Genomic DNA, 27132 nt, shown 5'->3' with positions numbered 1-27132 from the left:
CAAAGTACTGAACAGTATGTCCTTAAAAACACACAAGTTCTTTTTTTCTCACTGGAACTTTTTTTCACTTTTGTTTCACGAGGAATAATAACACCCAAAGATGAGATGTATTGAAAGCATTATAGAATATTTGTGAAAATTTGGCTTCCTCTTCTGATGGCTGACCTCCTGGCCAGGGGACGAGGAGGCTGGGACCCCCGAGCAGACTGAGGGGTGACCCAGGGGGAGCTGCAGAGGTGGAGATGGGCTGGAGGTACCGTATGTGAGGGAGAGAAGGGGATCATGTGCAGTATTTATAGTGTTTTAGGAAATGATACAAGGAAATGACGTCAGGAGTGATTGCTAATTACTGACGGCCGAGTCTGATTGGACTTGGCTGTTATCATCCCTCCCAAACTTTTGTTACAAACTCCTTTAAGTGCACAAGGGACCAAGCACACAATGCTTACTCCACGTTTGCCTCAACTTGGCTTCAGGGATGATTTTGCGCCATACCTCCAATCACAAAATCACCCCTGAAAGCATTGTGGCAATACTGACAAACAAACCCCAAAACAGATGTGTTGTTTAAGTGATATTGCTTAGTGCTGATTGCTTTGAAAGGCTTTTGTTATTTTTTCGTACAATGTTATGGTTTGGTTGACAGTTTATAAACACAGTTTATGGTACATAGTCATGTTAAAGACAAGGAAAAACTGTCTTATTACAGTCTTAAATCATATCATATTGGATTTTGAAAGGATATCTGCAGGCAAGTTGTCCACAGGAGACATATGGATTACATCAGACAAATTCAGAATCCATTACATTTTTTGTGTCTTAATTCAGGAAGCAAAGACGAAGTCCAAGGGGCCCTCATTCAAAACTTCAAGATTCTGAAAGGCAATGACAAAGTCACCTGACGGATTTCTTCAGAATGAACAGTGAAACACCAACTAGAGGACAAAAGTGGAAACTTTATACCAAGGGCTGTGGTGGTTTGGAAAAAGCCATGTTGTTGAAGCTAATACACTGGCTTATTTCAAGAAACAGCTTGGTGAGCCAGCTACCAAATGAGCTAGATGTGACAGGTAGTGCCCTCTTATTTGTTACCTTTCTTGTGTTCCTGTGATTGGGGGTGTTGTGTTGCGGTACGGACTCTAAAGAAGATGGCACTTCTTTACCTGAAGGGCTGTGGTAACTCTACAGTTACCCAGCATGTTGTTGAAGTTGATACCCTGGCTAAGAAGCAGCTGAATGAGAACCTTGGATCAATAAGCTGCTAATGACCAAATGGTCAAGATGGGCTGAATCACCTCCTGTGGTTCTCAATCTTTCTTATGTTCTTATGCACCACTGCCATTGATAAGGTATGCCCTTCTCCAAAGGAGCAGCTTTTAAAAGATTTTATGTTTGCTTCAAAAGGGCATTTTATTGCATGCTGAATGCTTCTTATGTTACACACATGACCGCAGGATTACAGTTTTTACAAAGCTAATAAAGTGTAGTCTATTACTGCTTTCTGCCAGGCCTGTAGTTTGCAGATTGTTTTTTTTCCATTTTGGGATGGCGTGATATCTTCCCTGCCAGAGGCAGTTTGCTTTCCTGGCATTTTGGTAAGTACAGCAGGATAGTCTCCCTCAGACTTGGAAATCTCAGTTTATTATGAGAGGTTTTTGTCTGCACCTCCACCATCATGCCTGTTTCCAACTGGATAGAGGAATCCAGGAGAGAAGCAGACCACCATAATGACTTTTTTATTACACGTTTGCAAGGCATGCGATTCCCCTGGAGCTGAGATTGAACATACGGTATAGTACACGTTACCCAACATAGCAGGCCTCACAGTGTAAGATGAAACTGTCTGAGTGATGTCACCTCTCAGGACTCTCAAGAGAATTGAAGTCTCCTGCTGCAGGGGGGTGTTTATGTTCTCAAAGTGGATTTGTCTGTCCCTTGTCTGGGCAGCACAACTCAAGAACCCAGAAGTGCCTCATAAACAGCAGTTTGAATGTGGAGACTGACCATGTACTATACTACACAACGACACATTCATCTGCAGTTTTTTCCGAAAAGCAGCATTAAACTGTGATCATTGACCATTATGTCCAACACATAGGCTGTCTGATCATGGATCCGTGGTAAAAGCTCCCAGAAAATCCAAAAGAAAATGGAAAAGGGAAAGGAGATAATTCTATTACATAAAAAGAGTACAGTTTATGAGGAAGAAATGGCAGCCAAGGTGCAAAAGAGTCCTCTCCTGAAAACTGCTACCAGTGAAAACGATCACCGACAGATGGGGTTTCACAATGGATCAAACCCGAAAACGTGAACAACACTTTCTGACAAGCAACATGCGGAAGGCGTTACAATCTCCAGAACCAGAGAGCTGTTCAGCACTGGATCAGACACACCTGGTTCCAATCAAGCAAAGCAATGTGTGAATAACAGTAGGATAGATGAGACAGAGCCCCCACAAAAAATTCTTGAGATATTTTACATAATCTATTGAAACATAATGTAATCAGTTCAGCATAAACTATAAACAAATCATCTATGAAGACTTTATATTCAGTTTAGTTGTTTCTCTTTTAATAACTAAAATGTGAATGTAAAATATGCTACGGAGCACATTCTTAGGATATTAAGAAATACAGTATATTACATCTGAAGAAGGCTCAAAAGCCACAACATTGTGCTTTTTCTTTCCACTTTTAAACATGGATTTGACCTCAACCTCCCCCTTTAATTTTTAACTAAGAGCCTGGTTTGCCCTGTAAAAGTGGTTTGTTGTCACAGTAATGAAAGCCTTTAAATTGTAAAGCTCTTGGGAGTATTTTTAGTTTAACATACTCACACCTTTAATGGTGTTTGGATGAACACCACTTTAGTTTAACAATCAAAAGGTCAAAAGATTCTCCAGTTAGACCTTCCTGTTGTTTCACGTTAAATGGGAATTCATGAGACTGATGCATCTGGACCTGTGGTAACTGACATGTGTTGACTTCAAGTGTGACAGTGCTTTACAGTACAATGAAGTGTTTTCCCAACAAGGCCTAACATGAACTAGTACAGATAGGACAGACTCCCTGGACTTTAATGTATAATTTTGTTTGAATAATTACACTCAGCAGGCTTCACTGATATTTGTCAGGTTCTTCTTTCAACCGTGAAGAAGTGGCAACTACCCAGGCAATCCTAGACCACACCTCCTAGGGACTAAACACACCCCTTTTTAATGATGTCACCATCTTCTGCTCAGCCTTATCCCACCCCCCACCCCCCCCTCCACTCCCCCTCAACTCACTCCTCTTTCACTTCAGGGTGTAGCACGTTTCATCTTTGTTCCCCCACCATGCCTCCCCAACCCAGTCCAGTTCAACCAGGGCGCCTGCTGACGCAGCCCTGCGTTCTCCTGCACTGTAAGAAAATTGCTCAGACCAGAACAACATCCATTGCACAAAGTGCACTTTCCCTGCCCGGGCTGTCCTCCTGTCTGCCCAGTATGTTGGAAGCATGTGTCTGGAACCATAACACACACATGTGGCACAGCGTGGGCTCTGCACACGAGCATGCCTAGGGTTCGCAGACAATGCCATAGGTTTCTGCAGGTAACACACTGTTACAAATGTTACAAATAGTTTGTTGTTGCTGATTTTGTATCTATACCTTGTACCTTTCTGTTTCTTTTTTCTTTTGCATATAACCCTTTTTGTACTTCAATTGTTTTTAAGTTCAAAGCCCTGGTGTCACTTTTCACGAAAGTCGTGCTAGGAGAGCGTTTTTGATTTGGAAAGAGAAAAAACGCAAAGCTGTCAGCAGCCTTTCCATGTCCATTTTAGAAACTGTTGCGTTTGTTGGGCCTCAAACCCCAGGGTGTCACACAGCTGCGGTCCCGAGGTCACGTTGTTGTTAAAATGTGATCCAAACAACACTTTCCTTGATGAACAACAAATCTATAAAAGGTCAACAGTAAAGAGGCCTACCTGAGAGATTGCTCAAATTGTTCCAATATGGTAATTAACCTTATATTTTTTTCTTTGTAAGAATGAAACATATTTTATCCGACAGGACAAGAAACACTGGATAAGATATCCTATAGGATAAACCACAGTGGATAAGAAATCCAATGGAATAAGCCACACTAAATGATAAAATTGGATATAATAGGCCATATTTACTGTATAAAACAATCTTATAGGATTAAGTCAAATTGGGCAAGAAATCCAAAGCAGATAAGCCACATTACATAAGAATAGCCAAATGGGCCGAATGGTCTCCTCTCATTTATATATTTTCTTATGTAATGTTTCTAATGTTATATGGATTTTGTTTGGCGGTTGTGAGTTTTTCTGCAGCTTTTTGTGCAGGAATTGATTTTACACTGTGTAAAAAATGCATGAGACTTCCTGAGACTTCTGACCTGCTTAATTGTTGTTCACAAAACAAGAGATGCCATTTATAGGCTGTTAGCAAAGCTCTGTACAGTCACTCAGGACAGGGGTAATACCTACTGAGTGCAACATGTCTAATGTAGTGCCCAGCCAAAGAAAATAAACTGAACCAAGAAATTCTAGACCAATAAGTCTTAATTTAGGTACGTGCAGAGTTACAGTACATGGAAATAATAATTAGAACTAACCTGGATGGAAACAGGATTCTAGGGAACTTTACATCCTTTTCCATTTCCAATATTAGAATGTATTATTTCCTTGGCATTATATACATTTACTAGATCTTGTGCATACTGTAGCTGCTGAAATCATGATGATGAATGGATGTGGTGCGGGGAGAGTATTTTTAGAACACCCATCAAGTTTTCCACCTTGAAACACACAATTTAAGGCCTTAGTTAAACCAGGTGGCAATGAGAGGTCAAATGCTGTGACAGTTTTAGGACTAAAATGGTCTTTTTTTTTTCCTAGAGGTTTTTCCCACCACTGACAGTCCAGTCACTTTTCCTGCCCTCCCACAACCCCCCACCCCCACCCCCCACACACACACCTCCTCCTCCTCACCACTTGTTCAGGATCTGTTTTTACCAGGGCAGAGCTGAAGGTATTGTCATCTGTTAGAACTCAGGGGTCAAAGCTATTGATTGCACCAAACATTTGTCTTTCCAGGCAGCCTCTTACTTAAAGCAGCAAGTGAAAGGGCTTCACTGTTTCAGTCGCCTGCAGCAGCTCCTGGTGCTCCCACTGCTGGTGGAGCACAGAGAGGACAGAGGCCACAGCTGGAGACAGGCAGATCAGCACTAGCCTGGGCTTCAACGGGAAAGACTTTGTGAGCAGAAGACATGTGAATGTTTTTTTTCTTTCCAAGGTTTTAAAAAACGAACTGAGCAACTGGCAAAAGACATCGGCACTACTCTACAAAGATTCCCTTTTTTTTTCCAGAACATTTTTTTTCAGAAGAAAATCTTTTAGGCAGCTCCATGAAAAGACTGAGAGGCGGATGCTTGATTTTTTTCACCTTCATTCTGCAGAGCTACCTTTTCTTTTTTGATGTAAATTCCCACTCGGTGGCCAGCCCCAGCCTGTGTAAAGCTTAAAGGGAGCACATTTTTGAATTGTTTCGAAGTTTTGTTGTTTCTTCTTCTCTCCATTTCTTCTTCACTCCATTGAAAAAAGAAGAAGAAAGAACTGGAGGGTAGAGGTAAGGGCTCTTAACTGGCTTGAGCTGTTTATGTTGAAAGCATTACCTCACCCTAAAGTATTTCTGGTTGAGGCAGTCAGCCTGGAGTGCGTTAGTGTCTCTCTGTCTTTCTTCTTATCTAACGGGCTTTTTTATTATTTTTAAAAGGAAGTTTTGACAGCCAGAGTTTACAGCCTCCTTTTCTTCAGGCTTTTTGCACATGCTCTGACAGAAAGCGGTGACTTCACTCCTCTTTACACACTCCCCCCTCTTCCCCTATTTTTTCTTTTTTTTTTTTTTACACGACACAGTCAGGCAGCATGCCAGCCTTTTTCCTCTTGCTCCGCTCCCTGCTTATCAGGCTGCTTAGTAGCAAATTAGCAGGCTCTGCAGCGCAGTTCCTCAGGAGAAGCCTCTCTGCGACTGCTTCTCACATCGGCTCCCTGTTGCGCCACATCTGGGACCGCATCCGATCTCAGGAGTCACGGGAGGCTATCCTTTCCTGCGTCCTCTGCATTCTCAACATGCACAAGAAAGTGGATAACTGATTTTCTGCACACCCCCCCCCTCCCTCCCATTTATCAACATTATTTTTTTTTGTCTTTCATTGAGCTGTGAGAGAGACACTGAAGACTTTTACAAAGCTGATTTAGAAACCATGTCGGAAAGCATCGTCAGGAAAATCCAGCCTTTCACAATTGGGACCAAGCTCTCTGTCCCCTCTGTGCCGAAATGCCCAGATTTCGCGGAATCTTACCTGCCAAGCCAGACCCTGGATAACTGTAAAATGCAGCACAATTTGAACGACCAGGTGTCCCTCTACCTCGGACAGTCTCAGATGCACCCCAGCGCCTCGCAATTCTCACCCGTGGCGGCCAGGGTGATGCAAGTGGAGAGGCGCCCAGAGGAGATGGTTGAGGAAGACCACCTCAACAGGAACGCTGTCTCTCCCACCTCTGCCTCCAGATCCATCAAAAAGATCACCATCTCTGGCAGCACTGAAGCTCCCGGAGACAGGGGGGCCACAGTAGCACACTGTTCCAAGGTAGCACCAGTCTCCAAAACAGAGAACATCAACAACAACAACAACAACATTGCCTTCAAGCCCTTGCCCAGGATTGTTGGGGTGTCGTGTGAGAATAAGCCCAATTCCCAGTTCAAGGTAAAGAAAACGATTCTATTTTCTGACATCAGTTTGCGGTTCAGGAATCATAAAATAATTAATATTTATATATGATCAATTCAAGAATTCTCAACAGGCAACTGTATGACCAAGAATGAGGGAATATTTGAAACATTACCTGTGTACGTATGTATAGCTTTTTTTGGCTTTCTTTAAAAATATCTATCAATATCAAACTAAAGGAATTAGCATATGAAAAGCACAACACAAATAGCAATTTGATATGGAGCCTTTACACCCCTGTCAGGATTCTGGAGATCTGGGAACTCTCTCTGTGCTTGACAGGGTAATAACAGCCATCATGAATTTTATCATTCTTGAATGGAACTTTTATTGCAAACAAGCAACAGTATAAAAATGCAGTAATAGAAGCCTTTTGCACTTCATTTGTATGCACAGCTGTAAATTTGATATATTTTTGTACACTTGTTGTTCACATTTGTGTTGTGTTCTTTTAAAACACACGTTAAGACATCCTCACACTGCCATTTTAACATTTCTAGTTTGGAGAACATACTATATATTGCCAACCAGTAGTATCTTGCAAAGTCAGATCTTGTTAAAAGAAGATTAATCCATGTTCACCTCTCAAGACACAAGTGTCCCACTGCACTGGCCTCATGAAGTTAAGCCTGATGGAAACAATGACTGGAACAAGTAAGAAACTATACTGCTTAATAGATTAAACATGGTGGAGGCCAGCTACTTGCTGAAGCAGGGGAGAGAAACCATCCGCAGGGCAATCTGACTCAGTGTTAATTCCTGACCAGATCCCAGGTGGTACTATTTTTCATGGTTAGACACGTGTAATTGTCAGCCCACATGTGGGGCACTAATTTGTTGCTTGTTTAAGGTATCGGCTGGATGTATTTTCTCCACTAAAATCTATTCCCCAAGAGCACAGTTTCCCTTGAGCGAGGTCGCTTTTAATCCATTTCACGTCGAAAGAAAAACTTCAGGACTGTGCACTGACATCACCAGCTGCCATGCTGTACTAGCCCGAGAAAGTTAAAGGTCCAGTGTTTATATCATCAAAAATATTGGTGACCTACAGGGCATTCATTCATGCAGAGATGTTTCATACCTTTCAAAATTACCATATAAAATTTATGTAGATTTTTCCCAGTATTCCTTAGATCAAAATATGTTTGATCTAAACAGCATCACTAAACAGCTGAAATTGTCACGCAAACTTGTTAACTTGGATACTTAATACTGCAGGCGGAACAAATAGCAGCCGAGTTGGGCTGCCTGTAGAACTATCTTCCCCGGGAAAACATTTAGAGTAACCTGAAAGGTGTTGGAGAAATATAGTAATAATAATAATAATAATAATTGCTTACACTTATATAGCGCTTTTCTGGACACTCCACTCAAAGCGCTTTACAGGTAATGGGGACTCCCCTCCACCACCACCAATGTGCAGCATCCACCTGGATGATGCGACGGCAGCCATAGTGCGCCAGAACGCTCACCACACATCAGCTATCAGTGGGGAGGAGAGCAGAGTAATGTAGCCAATTCATAGAGGGGGATTATTAGGAGGCCATGATTAGTAAGGGCCAATTGGAAATTTGGCCAGGACACCGGGGTACACCCCTACTCTTTTCGAGAAGCGCCCTGGGATTTTTAATGACCACAGAGAGTCAGGACCTCGGTTTTTACGTCTCATCCGAAGGACAGCGCCTGTTTACAGTATAGTGTCCCCATCACTATACTGGGGCATTAGGACCCACATGGACCACAGGGTGAGCGCCCCCTGCTGGCCCCACTAACACCTCTTCCAGCAGCAACCTTAGTCTTTCCCAGGAGGTCTCCCATCCAGGTACTGACCAGGCTCACACCTGCTTAGCTTCAGTGGGTTGCCAGTTGTGAGTTGCAGGGTGATATGGCTACATATGGCTGATATAGTACATACAACGGAGACAGAATACAACTGCAACGGAATACTACAGTTAAAAAAAAACTCACAGCTCATATAATATGGTTTAGACATACTGTAAAAACACAGTGAAACAAAGTTCAAGAATGTAATGCCTTTATTGAAGATGTTTCACCAAGGCTTTAAAAGTAATCTTCAAGCACCATGTGTCTTAATCAAACAAAACATAAGAAGAAATCATTTTGAAAAAATAAGGGGGTAAGAACTCCAGATTGAATTTCATTGCTACTGTTCCAAAATTTTAAAGAACTGGGAAAAGCTATTAGAGTATGTTGCATTTATAATTCAATTTGTATATACAGTACAGTATATCTATATCACATTATGTGATTTGAGATTAGCTTATTGTTTCTACAGTAAGGAAACAGTATAGAATTGCCCAGGAATTATAATTATTATTTTGTCAAAATTCTGAAAAGAAAATACAACTTTCCATCCAAAAGCAAACATCCTCATTCAAGGGAAGTGTAAAGAGAATATAGAATATTTTCTGTGAGAGAAGACCAACCAAAGACATAAAAACTGCACTTTCAGCAGATAAACATCCTCCAATGAGATTCTGGAATTATTGAAAGACTTGGGGACACTCGCTCACATATAGAATGATTCCTCTTAATATCTGAAGTCTGGTGAATTAGATAAATCTGCAGAGCCCATTGCTGAGCTCTGCAAGAGGCAGTACACTTCATTGCCTGCCGCTGCAGAAGAGATTTCCAATTGTTTTCCAGAGTAACAATACGTAATCACACAAGTAAGAATCTCTGTACTGAATTGAATGAATAAGGATGATTATCAGACAGCATTTCATTCTTCACATGGAGATGAAGTCATGTCCAGTCTTCCTTTGTGGAAGACAAGGGCACATTTAGGATGGGCTGGTTATTTCCAGTCAGAACACATGACACAATGCAGCAAGCTTTTATAAATAAAAGATGTATAAAATTAAAATAACCTCATTGTATATATTTTTAGATGCCACAATTTAATTTATATTACATGTAATCAGCTTATTATTAAATGCTTCCCCTACCACAATTGAGAATTAATAGTAATTACTCTGTAGTCTCTAAAGAGCCTTTTACCATTTTTTAGTTTCCCTTTGACAGAGGCCAGACTGTTCGAATAAAGGTTCCTTATTAAGTAACAAGGAAGTCCTTTTATTTATTTTCCCGTCACACAGTTTATACGTTTAAAATTCATGTTGCACTCACTTTTCTAAAGGCTTAATAAAAAATAAGTAATAAGTAGATTGTAAACACCATGGAACTTTTATTGCAACTATGGCTCCATATTTGCCATGAGATCAGTCAATTTCTCGCATTTAGAAAGCCTTCACTCACAAGCCAGCCCTTACTTTCTGTGACCTTTCTTTTTCTTTACTTAATAAAGCATGAATCTACGGACATTAAATACCGTTTGGAACATTTGAATTGTGGTGTTACTTAGAAACCATGAGCAAAATAAAACAGGATCCTTTTTTTGAAAGGCTCCTTCAGAGCAGCAACCATTTCAGTTTAGAAATAGTTACTGTTCGCCGTAGAGGTTGAGGCTTGTCATATTTTTACTGTTTCAGGTTTTCCTTAGAAAAGAAGCAGATTTGGACACAGGGAGCAAAGAAAGGAGCAATGGAGGCTCAAGTGGATTGCAGAGTTTGAAGGAGAAAACCCCCAGCATCTGTCAGGTATTTATTACAGACAGGAATTGCAATTGTTATGATCCTGAAAGCTGCTGAAATGATCTTTAAAATTAGACTTCAGAAACAAAACTTATTTTCCCCTGGTGTATAGCATACTGTATGCAAATAGGCTTAAGAATAAATAATGTAATCAGCAGTAGTGTTTTTAAAATATGAATAGAATAATTAATAAATAAATATAAATACAGTTTGCACTTTTATATACAATTCACATAAAGCCAACAGAGGTGTTTTGCTTATTGATTAATTGACATGCACCTATTAGCTGTGTATGTAATTGCTGTTTTTTTCATGTGCTTCAGTCTACCTTCTGCTTATTTCAGTGTACCGTACCGTAATTGATCTGAATATTTCAAATGAATGGCTTTTTTCACCACGGGCAAAAGTATGTGCCAAATGTGATGAAATATTAAAATAATATTATTGCCGTTTCATAATGCGCCACCTAGATGAAACATAGGAACAGACTTTTGGGGTGTTTTAAATAATAATGTCAGTCTAATCAATAATGAGGAGAATACAATACATGAATGAACAACTGTTAAATAACTGCAACCAGAGGATTAAAATAACAGAAAATGGCTCCTTGAAACTGGTTTGTTACTGTCTCCTGTGTTACCATTTCGCTCTGCCTTTATAGCAACAGGTGGTGGGGCTAGTCCTTCCTATGAAAGGAGATCTTGGATTCATGGAGTCTCATTACTTTTTTTACTTTTTATACTGTCCTATAAAGCTTTTTTTTTGCTGTATTTATTCCAAACATACACACTGTCAGACACTGACATTTTGTTTTGCATCCTACTGTGAAACTGACAGCCAGCAACTCTTTCGTTTGTATTTCACTATTGAAAAGACTGGTGTCTGAATCCCTGCTCTTGCAGCATGCCATTTTCCAATTCTCAACCACTTGTCTGACAGTGAAAAAAAGCGTCCCCATTGTTGAGCGAGCACGCTTGTGGAGTTCACAGCTGATGTGACCATCTGCGTTTTATTTTATCTTAATGAAGCGTATTGTAACAATGAGGTTCCCTCAAGATCCCATTCACTGAATCAGGAGCTAAATCAAAATAATACAAAAGTTTTATCCATTTTTCGGGCCTGGTAGAAGACCATGCACTACCGGAAAGTGATCCAGAGAGCTGACTTGTCCCCTGAAGTAACCAGCAGAAGAGATAATGTTTCCAGTTTTTTAGTAACTTTTCTTTTACCGTATTGACTTAGTCCACAAAAATGTCCTTTCCCATAACAGTTTTATATTTTTACCTGATTTACATCTCAGCCAGTTTCCATGTGTCGTTGTAAAACATACATAACAGTGTTTTTCTAACAATACAGTCATTGGCTTTTCCAAAGGGGCTACTTCATAAATAACTGCAATAAAACAGATAATTGTTTCACTAGGGAATTTGCCTTATATATAAAGTTAGAAAAGTAAGGCCTTAATGTGACAAAAAGCAAATACAAATAATTGCAGCAATATCTCATTCATTTATAATGATATGGAATCTGTAGAACATTCTAGAAATGTTCTAGGGTCCTGTTTATGAGCCTAAATGGGCCTTTCATCTTCATCATTTCAAAAGCCCTTCATATAACCTTCGTTTTTTAATTAAATACTGTAATTGCCTAAGAAATCATGAATAGGGGATGAAGCACCTTTTTGAAAACAGTCACTGTATAATTTCGCCATGAATCACATTGAAAACTGAGTGTCTGCCGGTTTAGCTATAACCAGCTGTACATATGATAACGGTCTCTTGGAATTTAGGAAGTGATGTCATTTGCATGGCCGCCAAGCCCCAACAACCAATTATTTTAGGACCTGAATACACAATTCGACAGAGGGAGAACAGTGATGTAGTTTATACCGTGGTCTGGGGGGTAATGCGGGTCAGAACTTAAAAACGAAACTGCCCTTTGATCAAATTGCTCTGTGGTATGACCACCTGTGACATACTTTACAGAAGGTTTTTTAAATGCATACTTGGTGGCGTGGCTGAAGCCACTCTTCAGAAGGCATTTGCATTTGATTAAAAGTCTAGCTCAGTATTCCCCGAGACTGGATCTTGAATCATCAGTGAGAGAAAGGGTGTCTTTCAGTCTGTGCTATGTGCCGAAGTTGACCATGAGGGTGTTTTGCCCTAAAGTGGAAAAACATGAGGTCAGGAATTATATCAACGGATGACATGGAGTGTACTGACAAAACACAGAAGATGGAAAATATCTGTTTTAACAAACATTAGGAAAATTATTTCTTTTCCCTTTTATCAGGGGAAATATTCCTGAGCCTGTTTTTTCTTGCATCTGAAAGTTTAAAACTGTGCAAGGACCGACTGCCTCCGCTGTCAGGGAAGCAGACAGTACCCGGCTAAGACCAGCATATTTGAGGACCGTTGTGCTGAATTTCAATGCTGTACAGTTGAAAAAAAAACTTATTGAAGAGAACTATTCACCCATCACGCTTTAGAGAACAGATGCTTCCTGACTAAAAAAAAGGGGGAAACTAACTCTGGAAAGGAAATTCTATCATCCCTATTAATTTGTCCCTAAAAAAATCTCCTATAGTGCTGAAAGTAAGATTTGTTAAATAGGACCTTAGGGCTGCCTAACATATGTTTGTAAGGGCCATTGATTGCATGAAAGGTATAATTAACAGTTTAATGGACAGTTTAACATTCCCTCCCTATAAGCTGGTGATGGCTGAGCTGGCCACTTTCCTGATTCACTGGTGAGCTACCGATTTCATTTGCAGCTTGTTTTCTGTGAAAGAAATGTCATTACTGAAGACCACATCAGACTCACTTTTCTGTAACTTTTAATGCACAGACCCACGTGCTTTGTTTAATTTTAGGACACGAGCACATCTGGTTCGTATTGTGCAAACTCTTGTCCTTATATTGTACATATAATGCAAGTTGATTTTGTGCATAACAATGACAGATTAAATGCACAGTCATTCAGAGTGAAGTATAAAAATTAAGAAAAATGTATTTTTGTTTAACGGTAACAAGTGAACCCGTACAACACACTTCTAAAAGGTTGGAAGTCGTCATATGTGCCACATATGCTCCTAGACCAAGAGTGGTTAATTCTCATTTAGCACATCTTCTGCACCTCTCCGCTACAGGGATTCACTACAGCAATTGGATTTTTCAGCAAGTGAGTAATTAATTCCACGAAACCGCAAAGTTACATGAGATTAAAGCTCTCTTCACAGTGGGGGAGGTGGCCTAGTCTGGTGGAGGGCAGAATAAAATCATAATCACACAGAGCCCACAAAAACGTATTTGTAACAAATACTATCAGCAACATTATTTTTTAAGAGGAGCCTCTTTCAGATTGAGTGCTACATGTAATTACCAATGTAATTACCATTGAAGTGAAAATCTCCACATAAGATATAAAGCTGGCTTTTTAAGTCACTACGGAGAATTATTCCAGTACCACGGAGAAAGCTACGTAGAAATACGATGAATAAAACACTGCTTAATTCTCCTTCGAGTGTGCATGCTTGTGCAATTTGGCACTGTCCTCCTCCACACTGTGCGTAATGGCAAAGGGTGCCAACTTGGGAGGGCATCATGTTTATCCCTTCGCCAAGGGCTCCGTTAGGCCAGAAACCACTTTCGCGGTTTCATCTTCGAATTGGTTACTAATCCTGCTAATTTACAAGGCGGTGTGGGCTGGACCTTAGTCAGTGATGACTTCATCAAAATGAGCCGACCGCGTGGGTCTGCGGCTCGGGTCGCCGTGGTTTCGGTGCTGAAGCCTGGCTTCCCGAGGGGCTGTTTTTACATTTCTGCCTTTGACGTTGTTTCTGCCTACAGCCTTCCTTCACAGGCGGCTCATGTCATTAAGTTTGCCCACAAAGCCAGCCCTGAAAATTTATACGTTTCGATACTCGGAGGTTTGCGCCTTCGTTTTAATTTAATAAGTACCAAATGTCTGTCACGTGTTCTCCATAGAGAAGCTTCCATATGTTCACAGGAGCTCAGTTATCCTCTACGCTCCTTGGTTTGTTTTCCACTGGGAAACAAGTGCTAACGGCAGCTCTGTTAAAGGAACCTTAAATAATCCAGTTCATTTGATTAACACAGCATATATTGTACATAAATAAAGTTAGCAGAAGTTTCAAAATGAAGTCTTCTTGCAGGGGATGCAAGCCAGCTTCCACACGGGCCAGTCCAGGGAGAGACAGAGCTGTACACACACTCCAGTCTTGTTACCAAAAAGAGTCAACAGTTGATAAGAACACTTCTCCAGAACATTTCATTCATTTCAGGCCCTGACATAATAAAAACACAGTAAAATGAATGTTCTGTAGTTCACTAGAGTCAGGGTTTAGGAGCCAAAATGTGCATTATAAAAAGCTGATGCGTGATTTGGGCTGAATTGCTGAAGGGAACTGGACAAAATGGATTTTCCAAAGTCTCCATAACTCTCCAGCATCCAACTTCATAATCCCAATGGGGCTCTTAAAATCCAAAGGCTTGGGAAGAAGGCATTGGAGTTTGTTTCATAACAATAATTACTATCTAGAAGATGAAAAGTACACAACTTGTTCATTATTCCTGACTCACTTTTCTTACAGAATGCTGAACCAAGGGCCGTGTTGCCCAGAAAAGAGTCACTGAAAATGGAGATCCAGTCTTATGGGCATGTGGAAACACCCAGCTCTGAGAGAGTCCACACACAGCAGAGTGAATGCAGTCTCACACAGCTCAATGCACAGTTCAACAGGGAGATATTGCAGGTACTGTGGCCTTTGTCTGTGAACCAATGAGGTCTACCATCACTGTTCTTACTGCGCTTGAACAGAAAATCACCAATGAAATATAATGTTGTGCCTACTTTCTTCTTCTATGGGGTATTACTTTTGGTTTTAAATCTAATTTTACTTTGCTTACAATGTACTCAAGAAATATAACATTTTATTACTATGCATAATAGCATAGCATTAATATCGTATCACACTTGGATACATTATAGTTATACAGCTCTTCAGATGATTTGTGTCATGTGCTAAACCGGCCCAGTCCTTTATCTTAAAGATTTCAGTAGTGTTAGTGTTAAAGTGGTATGTTAAAATTAAAATTACAGTATATGTATAGAGACATTAACTGTTGCTGTAAACTACCCTTTCTATCTGTATGAGATGCAGTACAACTGATTATGTTGAAAACCAGTCTTCATATCAAAGAAACATTTCATTAAAATGCAAAGGAACAAGTAATAGGTTTATTCCATGCTGAAAAAAAGAAGAAAGAAAACACAACGTTTCGGCCGTGGAGCCTTCTTCAGGTGTGAGCTCACCTATTACCTATTACTTGTTCCTTTGCAGCCTACGGATGCCAATGCAGCTACCCACCTGAACTATTTCATTAAAATGGCTGATAGCATGAATAGTAAATGCACTTGCATGATTACTAAGTCCTACATAATATATGTTATTTAAGTCTTGTTTTTGGCATTTTGAATGAATAATAAGTTTAAAATGTCTTTGTTTCAGCTATAATTTCCCTGTAAATCAGTGACTACAATTCCAGCAATTACATCTTCCCATGCAAAAGAACTCAAAAGACATCATTAGTCCCCACTGAAATTATGAAATTAGAAAGTCTGTTCAAATGTGCTCTACTGTATTAAAGCACAGTACCAAACTCCTTTGTGCTACCTTAACCCTCCGTACAAAAAACACAAAAAAAGTTATAAAAAACACTTAAGATTTCCTCTAAAGAACCAGGAATTGCTCTGGAAAATTATGTATTTTTATCAGTTTCTGAAAATCACCAGTTTTGCCATCTGGCCATCGACAAAGAAATCCACAGAAAGATTTGGAAAGACTATAAAAGGAATAAACCATTATAGGCTTCATAGTCCTTTGTTTTTAAGTGGAAACACAATGGTAAACCAATTACTCTGCAGTTCTGTCCTGGAGTACCTGGTCTTGCAAGAGAGAGCAGAGCTGGTGCTAAACCCAACATGAATGCTTTTGGAAAAGTGACTGAAAGCTTGAAATCCGCATGGAAACAGCCCGTCTCTGTCCCCTGACCCTGGAGAAAGGGTTCGTTTTTTTGCGCTGAGCATGCGAGCAGCAAGGGGAGTGGGAGGGAGAGTAACAGTCACAAGAGGAGCAATTATTCAAGGGTGAGATCATTGTTTGGCTCCACGTCTTCTCGCCTGTGGCCCATAGAGACCAGCCTGTACTGCAAAGGGCTTACGTTATCTCATCTCAGCACCGACTAGAAAATACAAGGACATTTTTCAGTGAGTTCGGCCCAGGGACAATGCTTCCAGCTGTTGGCTGAGACATTTTTTTTAAATGGACAACCAGAGTGGGAGAAAATTTATGATAATAATAATAAAGGGGGGAAAAGTGGCCCCTTTATTTCATATACTCAGAAAGAACATGATGTGTGCTGAGACCGGTTTCGTAGCACATCATAAATATTAAAAAGCTGAAGTGGTGTTGGTTAGCATGCTGAGTGATTTGGTTTTGGAGATCCTTTTGTAGTGCTACATTTAACAGGACAGAAAATGGATGGATATCATAGCTACTGATATATGTACTTCGTGTGTGTCTTCTATTACTGCTGTAGGAAACCGGAAGAATTTGCTTCACAGTCTGCTGAGGTAACTAATAAGAAACGTGCTATTGAAGCTTTATTAAAAAATATTCCAAAACAAGAACGCCAATGACCATCACCTTCCGCAAAATGACCTCTCTCTTGAAAAGGACAGATTTCTCTTTTAAGTCTATTTCACATTTCCTCTGTTGAAAAAAAAAACCCTCTGAAATCTAAAACTGTGAATGGACATTCTTAACAGAACTCTGGGAGGGAGGATGACAAACAAGTCCCTTTTGTCACAGCTGTTCTAGATTATAATCCTTCCTGCCAACACTGCGCGATGCTGTGTGGATAAATCAAACACAAACCCCTCTCTTTTCTCGTTTTGTCTCCTGCATCCCTCCTCCTCCACCCCATCTCTTACCTGTGCAGCTGCACCTTGCCCCTTCCCCCTCACTCTTCCTGGGGGTCCCAGCCCCCTCCTCCTCCTATGGCCAGGGGGCTGTCCCTCAGCTTAGAGGGTTAAATCAGATCTCACTTTTCATAAGTCTCAATAAACATCCTCAAGAGCACCTAATTCTTGGGTGCTGCTATTTCCAAATGTGACACCCAGGTTTAGGTTTCTAAATGTGTTGCAGCTCTGATCACTTACAGAATGGTGACTCCTGCTTTATGGCTTGAGTTAATCACAGTCTGTGAAATTGGTGTTAGGGCTGTGGTGACCCGTATACATTATGTACTAAGTTACAGCTACTGCAAATCACAGTGTTGGAGTTTTGAGTACTCTACAGTATGGCTGTACAGTATACTGAAATTGTTTCTCTTGTTTGAGGTACACATTATAATTGGAGCGCAAATTTTAATAGTTCTGGTCACAGAACAAACCAAAATGGTGCTTCTAGTAAAGTTTCTGATTTTCCACAGAAAGAAGCTGCTATGAAAGTCAAAGGAGTCATTCGACTTAATGAGAATAAGCAGAATAAGCCTAGTATTTGATCGTTCTGATAAAAAAAATATTAACTTATGCAGTGTCTGTAGCAATTACAACAATACAAACATCTCATGTACTATCTTTATCATAGGTATTCTATAAGTAAACAATTTATTTTCCGAGACCCTTTCATAAAGGATTGAACTTTAGAATAACCGTGCAAAGAAGAGAAACAGCTAAAATAATGATTGCACCCAAGTTAGCCAACAAAGTTAACAAGTTAAAACATGTTACCTTTGTTAGTGAGACAAAGCTTTCCTGAGCTGCTCTTTCAAAATCCCCTGGCACATGAGTGTTATTCTATTAGTGGAGTCCTTTGTGCTAGGAGTTTTTTTTTTAAGGGGTCAGATCTTTTTTGTCTCACAGAACACAATGAGAGGTGATCTACAGAACCCTCTCCCTTCATACAACTTAAAAGCAGGACCAGGACTGGTGTCTGTTTTGACTGAACCGTGTTTGCTGATGGCCACATGACAACACATCCAGAGTGCTCTGAAACTTAGCTATCGCCATGCTGCTCCACCATGAGATGTCAAAAATGTAAAGTGCCCCATATTTTTGGTAAACAGGCCATTGTTTTGAGAAAAAGGAAGAAACATTAGCATCAAGCACTTCCTCTATGATGTCATTATTGTAAAAGAAACACAATTGTAATTGGACCTGGGGTGTGGAGATATGAGAGATTTGTTTATACAAGGGATTTTTTTTCTAAATAAAAAGTGCTTCAATGCATTTGGGAGCTCTTAAAATTTATAGCTGTTTTATGCTCAGAAGAAAATAAATGAGATCATATTTTAATTTCTTGCAAATAGCTATGTGATGCTGCCTAGGGTTATGGTAAGCAGTGTGTGGTGTGTAGTGTTTGTTTGTTTGGAGGGTGTGGGATCTCACACTCCAAACTCAGAAGCTATCTTTTAAAGGCACAGCAAGAGCATAATTAAAAGCCTTATTCGTTTGGCTGCAGTGCCACAGAGCTGCGGTTAGGTTTGGCTCTACATGAACCCAAAGTAAATCTGTTTTATTGTCATGTTCAGATGGGATTCCTCCCTCAGAACCTTTCATTTTACCATGACACAAGACTTCAAACCATGCTGCCACACCTGTTATTGGATAGGACTCATACAACTTATCTTTTAAGGAAATGATCATCTTCCCCGAATGATCATTTACAATACCGTACATACAAATATACATTGTATGAAATCCCATATCATAAATATAGAAATAGATTGAGTTGGGCTTGACATAATTTTTATCTGGATCATTTATGGCCTTCGAAACCTACGGCTTGCTGTCCCTGACAAGAAAGCAATGCTGTCAGACGCAGCACGTTTGTATCCATAAACGTCTCTTCTTTCTAAGCAGGTTTTGAACCTCAGCCATGCCTTTGCTCAGCTAGCCATTAATATGAATACTGAGAAAAGCAGCCCTTCACTGCACTTGCCAAAAAAGCCTCAAGGCTTTGAGCAGTACATAGAACACGGCTTTGGAAAATGGAGAACAAGTTCCAGACAATATATTTTGAAATGGTTAAAGAGGGTAAATGAAGTGGCAGGAAAGATGATTGATGGCCAGCCTAGTTCTGGATACAATGCGACAATGAGATTCTATTTTTGGCTCACGTCTCTTGTGTTATTGTTTGCTTGACGTTTTGTACACTCTAGAACATATTCAGGTCCCCAGTGGCCGAAATACTGGAAGAGACTTTCCTACAGGCAAGGAAAACAGAACGTGATACAACCTCTGATAAAAAAAAAACTATTTTAAACTTCACAGAAACACATTCCTTGGCTTCCCTGAGTTCTTAACCCTGATGTAATGTAGTGTGACGAAGGCATTCATTTTGCAGACATAAGCGTAGAGCAGTCCCCGAGGACATACTGTACACAGACCGGCCTGTCTTCTGTAGAATCAGTTAAATGTCCATAGGGAAATTATTTTAAAGCCTAAGTAGTAACATATTATATATATATAACTATATAAGTATCTAACCATCAGGCTTTGATAATTCTCCTAGAATTAACACCCACATATATATATTTACAGAATAACACAAGTAACAGATAATAGTTCCAAGTGATGTTAAGTCTTTTTACAATGATAATAGATTATCTATATACCTGCAATGACAGCATTATTTAGTTTTCAAAACAGAATTGATCCAAGTCTTCAAAATCCCCACAAACACAGGCAAGTCAATGCCCTGGATTTCTTCAGCATGAGCAGTGACACAGGAACCAGGGGACACCTACGGAAACAACATGGAAGTGCTTTGAAAACTGAGAACAGTAGGCACTCTGTTACCCAGAGGGTGGTGGGATGGTGGACGAGCTACCCAGCCATGCTGATGAAGCAACAGCTGGGTTCAGGAAACAGCTGCATCCTTGGGGGTCGATTAGCTTCTAACTAGCAAGTGGTCTAGATGAGCTGAATGGCCTCCTCTCGTTTGTAACTGTTCTAAAGTTCTTCAAGTCTTTTTCTTTGGGAGACACCTGCCAGTCTCACATTTCACATGTTCAATCTTGCTCTAGGCTGAGGCATGGATCAAGGGGAAGCTTCGAGATTTGAAGGATGGCTGCAGTGTGCAGAGGTGCCCCCTACAGGACTGGGAGGAAGTTGCACAGACCTTGCAGAGGGACCTGAAAGACTTTGAAAACACCCTGATACAGCTAAACCAGGTGACTTCGCAGGAGCCTCTGTCTTACAGTGGTTTGAGATCCCACCGTGGCTGCTGTGCTTTTCAGGGAAGGGAAAACAAACATCTTCACTTGACAAAGTTTCCGACTTACAAATGTTTACATAAGCCTGTTTTCTTTTTCATGTGAAAAAATTCAAGTTCTCAGCCTCTGTGAAATAAATTTAAAATGAAGAGGGGATACAGACTGAAAAATATGATATGCACAATATGCATGATCTAGCACTTAACATATTACATTGCGGTAAGGATTTTATTAGCAACCATTGGCAAGACTGCAGACATGAAATGAACGTCATGTTATTGTTATGCGTCATATGTGATATGGAATTGTGTTGCAGTATTTATTTAGTCATGCTAAACCATTAACTTTGAGCTTTATTTTTACTGAAACTAAGTATGGGGAACCAGCCAAGAGTATAACGAACGCTGTGCAGGTCTCTGATGGAGTCCGAGGGGAACAGGTCCGAGAAGGGCGAGGTGGGAGAGTAGTCGAGAGGTCCAGGCGTAGTCGAGTCCAGAGAGGAGAGCTAGGCAAACGAATCCGAGAGGGTCGAAAGGTACAAGCTGGAAAGGGGTCCGAGAGGCGAGGTCCGAGACCGCAAGATGGCAAAGGTTGTCAGTAATGAGAGCTCAGGAGGTGGAAAGATTCCTAATAGCGAGCATGAACAGGGTGAGCAGAGGGGTTAAGTAGTGAGGGAAGGGGTGTGGTGTGGTAATTGGGTAATGGGAGCTAATTGGGGCCAGCTGCGCTCGTGACAATCACTGCATAACTAAACAGGAACGAGAGAGGTTATTGCCCCCGATGTAATGAAATGTGCTAGTCTGTGGCATGCTATTGTCTGTGTCCATGTAAGAAACTCACTGATTCCTAAAGGCCAATGATTGGTAAAGGCCAATGGGAAATTTGGCCAGGACGCCGGGGTTACACCCCTACTCTTTTAGAGAAACGCCCTGGGATTTTTAATGACCACAGAGAGTCAGGACCTTGGTTTTACATCTCATCCGAAGGATGCCGCCTTTGTACAGTACAGCGTCCCCGTCACTATACTGGGGCATTAGGACCCACATAGACTGCAGGGTGAGCGCCCCCTGCTGGCCCCACTAACACCTCTTCCAGCAGCAACCTTAGTTTTTCCCAGGAGGTCTCCCATCCAGGTACTGACCAGGCTGACACCTGCTGCGCTCCAGTTGGCTGCCAGCTGTGAACTGCTGGGTGATATGGCTGCTGGCATTTCAGAGTCAGTCACAATAGAAATCAGTGGACCCTTGTCATTGCCTGATAGGAGAAAGCACCCTTTAAAATAATGAGATCTGAAAGTTGGAGCACGAGAAGCTACCCTGTTTTTAACACACTCTCTTCCATGGCCTTTCAGATGGGGGAGCAGCTCATCTGCAGACAGAATCCCACGGCAGACCAGGTGAAGAAACAGCTCAGCCAACTCAAGGATCAGTGGCACCTGCTCAGGCAAACAGCTGGAAATCAGTCAAAAGCCCTCAGTGGAGCGAGAAATTTGCAAGAGTTTAACAGAAAAGTTGATAAGCTTGAAGTTTGGATTAAGGCAAAGGTATCTTAATTCCTGCTCACAATTTTGCTTTCAGCTCCAGGAGTTCTTATTGTAATGGTGTTGATAAAAAAAAACTCTCTCAATACAACAGAGCTTAGTAAGGTGCAGTAAACAATGACAGAATGTTTTCAGGTTCTTTTACATGCAAGCTGTCAAAAAAGCAAAATGTGCTGAACATCAACCTAGAATTCCTCGTAGACCTCATGGTACTGCTCAATACTTTCTCTGAGCCATTGACATGTTTCTTTGATGAAATGAGACAGGTTTTCAGGACAGATTTCATGGGATGCTGCATAACATTTTCCCAGCTTACACGTACAGAGTGGAGTTGCTAATACATCTGCGGAACATTACTCACTGTTTATGTGAAAGTTTCTCTGTTAGCGTAAAGCTCTGTGTACCAGTTCTGATTCCTCCACTCAGAACAGATGTTTGCCTGTAATACTCAGTTAGACTCCTGGACAGTCTTCCTCAATGGGATTCATGAATGCTATTATGTAATTTCGTCATTCTGCATTTTGCAGTGGGTTATTTCAGTTTTATATAGGACAGCTTTGACAAGATTTGGTCAAGCAGCAAATAAAGAAATGTCGAAAACATTTTTGATTACTTCAAGTATCATGCATTTAAAATGGAAAATAATATTTTACCAGTTTTAAAATGAAAAAAATGATACCTTATTATTGTCATTATCATTTTTAATAATTTGCCGCGCATGAAAATTTTAAATTTGATGTAAAACTGAAACAAAAGGACTAACATGCAGATTACAATAATGCAATACCCTGTGCCTATTTCAAGATGAGATGCTAAATCCGTTTAAAGGAGATCTTTAAAAGAATAAACCAAAATCTATTATTACAATACCATTCTTTTTTAAATCAAGATGATATAAATTTATAAGGTTATTGTTTTTAATTAATTGATACTTGAGATAAAACACTACACTATAATTTGTTTTAAAAATAAAACAAAATCAAAATCAAGTGATGTTCTACAGTCAGTAGGAGAAAATCCCAGGTGAACATATCTACATGAAAATAAGACGTGCGTGCTTAACAGATGACACTATTGTAGGACCAATCCGCTCTGACAGGTTTATCTGCAAGCCCGAAACTGCGCTTTTGAACATTTCTAATTAATAGTAGCATTAGGTATATTTATTACAGACTTTGGGTAGGTTTCATTTTAGTGAACCCCAAGCAGAAAAGCTGAAGGATCTGTTTTAGATATCAAATAAAATAATGTTCCTTTTAAAAACAACCAGCCACTATAACAGTTCATTTTGTTTTGCACCAGCAGGAAGAGGACCAATCCCTAGCAAAGGTACTTGGGCAGAATATTGACAAACTGCAGCTGACGAGAAAAATACTGGATCTTAAACAGGTGGGCTTTTCTAATTAGCTTTACATTGGGATCTTATCACGTCTGTGGAGGTTATTACTTTCATTTTAGGAGAACTCTACCTGAATATGAATAAGTAAGCTTTCTTTTAAAAAATGTTTTTTGTGGTTGTTGATTTTTTTTTTTGGCCTACTTCATGGTCACGTTTTCACCTGACGATCGAGAGGAGCTGGCTTTTAATAGGAGCTACATTTCTCTTTGTCATGTTTACATAGGACGAGCAGCTGTATAGGACCCTTCATGAAGAGATCAACAGCCTGGCTCTCAAATTAGAAAAACTAGGAAAGAATGAAAGCAAGAACATCTCGGCGAGGAGGAAACATATCAACAAAATGTATGTACCGCACGTTACAGATTCAATCCATTGCTGGGCTTGCTGGTGACAAGTAATAGTGAACACTGAACGAGTTACATTACATCTCAGAGAGCAACGTGCTAAAAAATGTAAATGTCTTAAACTGCGATGGATTCCATACACTGAAGTCAGTTTACCTAAGCCGTCAAAAAATGTAGATGCATAATGAAAGAATTATTAACGCTCAAAGCCAGACACAGAGTACCTCTCCCACTTCCCTGGATCGCCTGTGAATTTCCATCTAATCTCAGCTACCTCTGCTGCAGGTGGCTCAAAGTCCAGACACTTCTGAAAGACTTTCATGAAAAGCTGCAGCTGGCTTTGGAACTCTCTTCATTTTACCAACAGGCAGACAACGTCATCAGAGCCATTAACAATAAGGTGAGCGCAATGTCGGAGCTCTATTTCAGATTAGCGGTATCCTTTATTCTGTCAGGCACTGATCTCTACAAACCCTGGAGGTAAATCACAGTCCGATGCGACAGGGTAAAAGTACAGTATGTTTTTATGTACTGGAATGCTGTCAAATAAACAAGGCTTGGTTGTGTAAGACGATGCAACATTCTGTGAACAAATGGTTGCTTTTCAAACACACAACGAAACCACAGTTTAATAACTTAATTAATTCTGTTTGAAATTAAATCATGGAACCTTCCGTTTGGGGCAAATAAGCCTTGACTGAGACTCTCCTACACAATCTAGAGAAAGTTAACACTGAGTAACTGAAGTCTGGACTTAATGGACTTAAAAATAAAACTATTATTGTTCTCAATCTTCCTTTTATTACACAGCCTCTCCTTGGATTCCAATTCTAATCAATGTTTAATTGATTTTAATGAATATGTGTATGCAAATTAATTAAAGATAATGCAAATAATTAAAGAGTTGTTATTTTTTATCTGTAAACAGATACAAAACTTTTAATGTAAACAGATGTTTCCATTTATTGTACTGTGTGTAGAATTTACACTGCTTTAAAATTGTTTTAGGCTTTCAAACACCCAAAGATAATAATACAGGATATGAAAACACTGTGGCATTGGAGTAATTATGTTTTGTCCGTTTGTAATAGTACAAGACACTTTTTTTCCCCACAAGGGCCTTTTAAATTAACGTCAGTTTCTTTCTATCCTTTCTTTTCTTTCCACAGAGGAAAAGCATATCATCTTCAAGTGACCAAGAAAACAGTACAGACAGAGAGATAAGGGACATAGCCAGTCACATTATGGTGAGTACCAGTGAAATGGCTAAAAAATGAACACTGTACCCTCCGCACTGACTTTCTTAAAACAACCTTTCACAATGGTGTCACACAGCAGAACACCAGGGACTGAGACGGACAGGTTTCACGGACGTCTGCTCTTTTTTGTGCATGTCTGGGAACTGCCAGAGAATGGCAAACACTGCCAAGACACCTCAGTGCCGTGACGCAGTCACCCGAAAACACGAGCATAACAGTGTCGCAAACACAAACGGACCCTGTGTGTGACAAAACAAATGGCATGAAAAGAAAGACACCCATGATGAGAAAACGAAACAAACACAGTCATTTCGAGGTGTTTGTTAAAATCACTGCAAAATTCAATTTGAGTGTTTTGAGAGAACACGTTATAAAACCATATTTCTAACAGGGTATTTACTGTAGAGGCCCACAATAGATTTTGTAGTTAATGGTGAAAAAGGGAACTCAGGAACTTCCTATTCTGTCATTTGGGAAAATTAAATACATAACATTCCCAAGCCGGTCGCACACAGCTACTAAATACATGAGCCAGAGACACAGTCCTGTGCATATGCACAACTATTTAACAAGTGACTGACAGTAGGATCATGGGGAGATGCAGAAACAATCTGTTTGCGTACTCACTGGAGCATGGTAAATCCTAATAAGAGAAACAGAACCCGATCCGTGCTCTGTGGGTTTTCCTACAGCACAAGACACCTCTGTGAATATGCGAAATGATTATTTTCCATCTTCAGAATATCGATGTTTGACTCCAATGTTTAAGAGAATAAAGCATATCTTGTTCCCAGCACGTAAAACTAGTCCAAACGCACTGAGTAATTTCCTTCCTCCCCTCCTACCCCACCTCCCCACTCCCTCAGATGCTGGATGTCACTGCTTCTCAGCTGTCAAATCTCCACCCGGCCTTGGCAACCAGAGTGACCCAGAAGCAGGGTGAGGTGAAGGATGGCTGGGCCTTGCTCCAGAAGGCTGTGAGGTACAGGAGCTCATACGTGGTTGCCAAGTTACATGAGGGCCCTGTGGTGTTCATGCCAGGCCTTGAGGAATTTCTGTCCTAATGGGCATTGTAGTGTCCAGAAAAGTGGAACAACCCTCATTTTATTTTCTGTATGTTTTTAGTGTAACAGTCCACACAGGCAGAAAATACCCATATGACGCTTTCGAATACCTTTATCAAAGGGACAATAACATTGGTACATTCTGATTCCTAGACTAGAGAGTGAGCCTGCCCCAAGGCTGTATGGGATAGTTTTTGTATTATATGGCTCTGCGTTTTCATATTTATCAGACACCTGCTGCAGTCTGGAGATCTGAAAGTCCAGACCTTGAGGGTTGCAGAATTTTCTGGCTTGCTTCACTGTAGCCCTTGGACTGATCAATTTTTATTAATTTGTTGGATCTGACTTTTTTTTTCCAGGTTTCAAGCCAATGACTGCTGCAGTCTTGCACATTTTCTATATACTATACTTTGTATTGAATAAGCTGAAAAAGATGTTTAGGCGCTTGATTAAGTAAACAATTTGCTTGGTTAAATATTTTAAAGGTCACCTGGAAAGAAAAACAGACCGCACGTCTCAAACTTAACTTAGGGTAAATCATTGTAACAGATGAGTAATCTGTGTTATTTTGTTTCTTATGCTTAATTAGAACTGCTTTCCACACCGATTTGTGTTGCACAGAAGGTAGATGCATGGGAAATTGAGTGTGACACGTGGACTATTTTACTTTGCTTGGTAAACAGTTAATATTCCAAACACAAAAACAACGCCAGTTAATTCTGAAATGTTGACTGTATAATAAAAATGGATGTTATTCTTGTGCAATAGAGCTTTTACACACTAAACAAATAAACAGTTTCCTAGCAACCAAA

The 27132-nt window shown here is 40.2% G+C and overlaps 1 protein-coding gene across 7 annotated transcripts in view; it reads left to right on the top strand.

The window, feature by feature from the left end:
* The first annotated feature begins 6122 nt into the window (after nucleotides 1-6122).
* Nucleotides 6123-27132, top strand: part of mymx (myomixer) — a 52194-nt gene continuing 31184 nt past the window's right edge. For 6 of the 7 annotated variants that reach the window (XM_088609626.1, XM_088609625.1, XM_088609623.1 and 3 more), the window contains exons 1-10: nucleotides 6123-6775; nucleotides 10312-10419; nucleotides 15026-15187; nucleotides 20526-20672; nucleotides 22066-22257; nucleotides 23557-23643; nucleotides 23877-23995; nucleotides 24283-24397; nucleotides 25167-25244; nucleotides 26123-26238. In XM_088609626.1, coding sequence (XP_088465752.1) covers nucleotides 6272-6775; nucleotides 10312-10419; nucleotides 15026-15187; nucleotides 20526-20672; nucleotides 22066-22257; nucleotides 23557-23643; nucleotides 23877-23995; nucleotides 24283-24397; nucleotides 25167-25244; nucleotides 26123-26238 — 1628 coding nt within the window. In that variant the 5' untranslated portion in view covers nucleotides 6123-6271. The remainder of the gene's footprint in view (nucleotides 6776-10311; nucleotides 10420-15025; nucleotides 15188-20525; nucleotides 20673-22065; nucleotides 22258-23556; nucleotides 23644-23876; nucleotides 23996-24282; nucleotides 24398-25166; nucleotides 25245-26122; nucleotides 26239-27132) is intronic. The other variant, XM_088609621.1, reaches the window with a different exon arrangement.

This window comes from Lepisosteus platostomus, chromosome 17 (assembly GCF_059453375.1).
Source record: "Lepisosteus platostomus isolate fLepPlt1 chromosome 17, fLepPlt1.hap1, whole genome shotgun sequence".
NCBI lineage: Eukaryota > Metazoa > Chordata > Actinopteri > Semionotiformes > Lepisosteidae > Lepisosteus > Lepisosteus platostomus.
The sequence above is the reverse complement of the archived record's forward strand: the minus strand, read 5'-3'. Positions and strand labels throughout refer to the sequence as shown.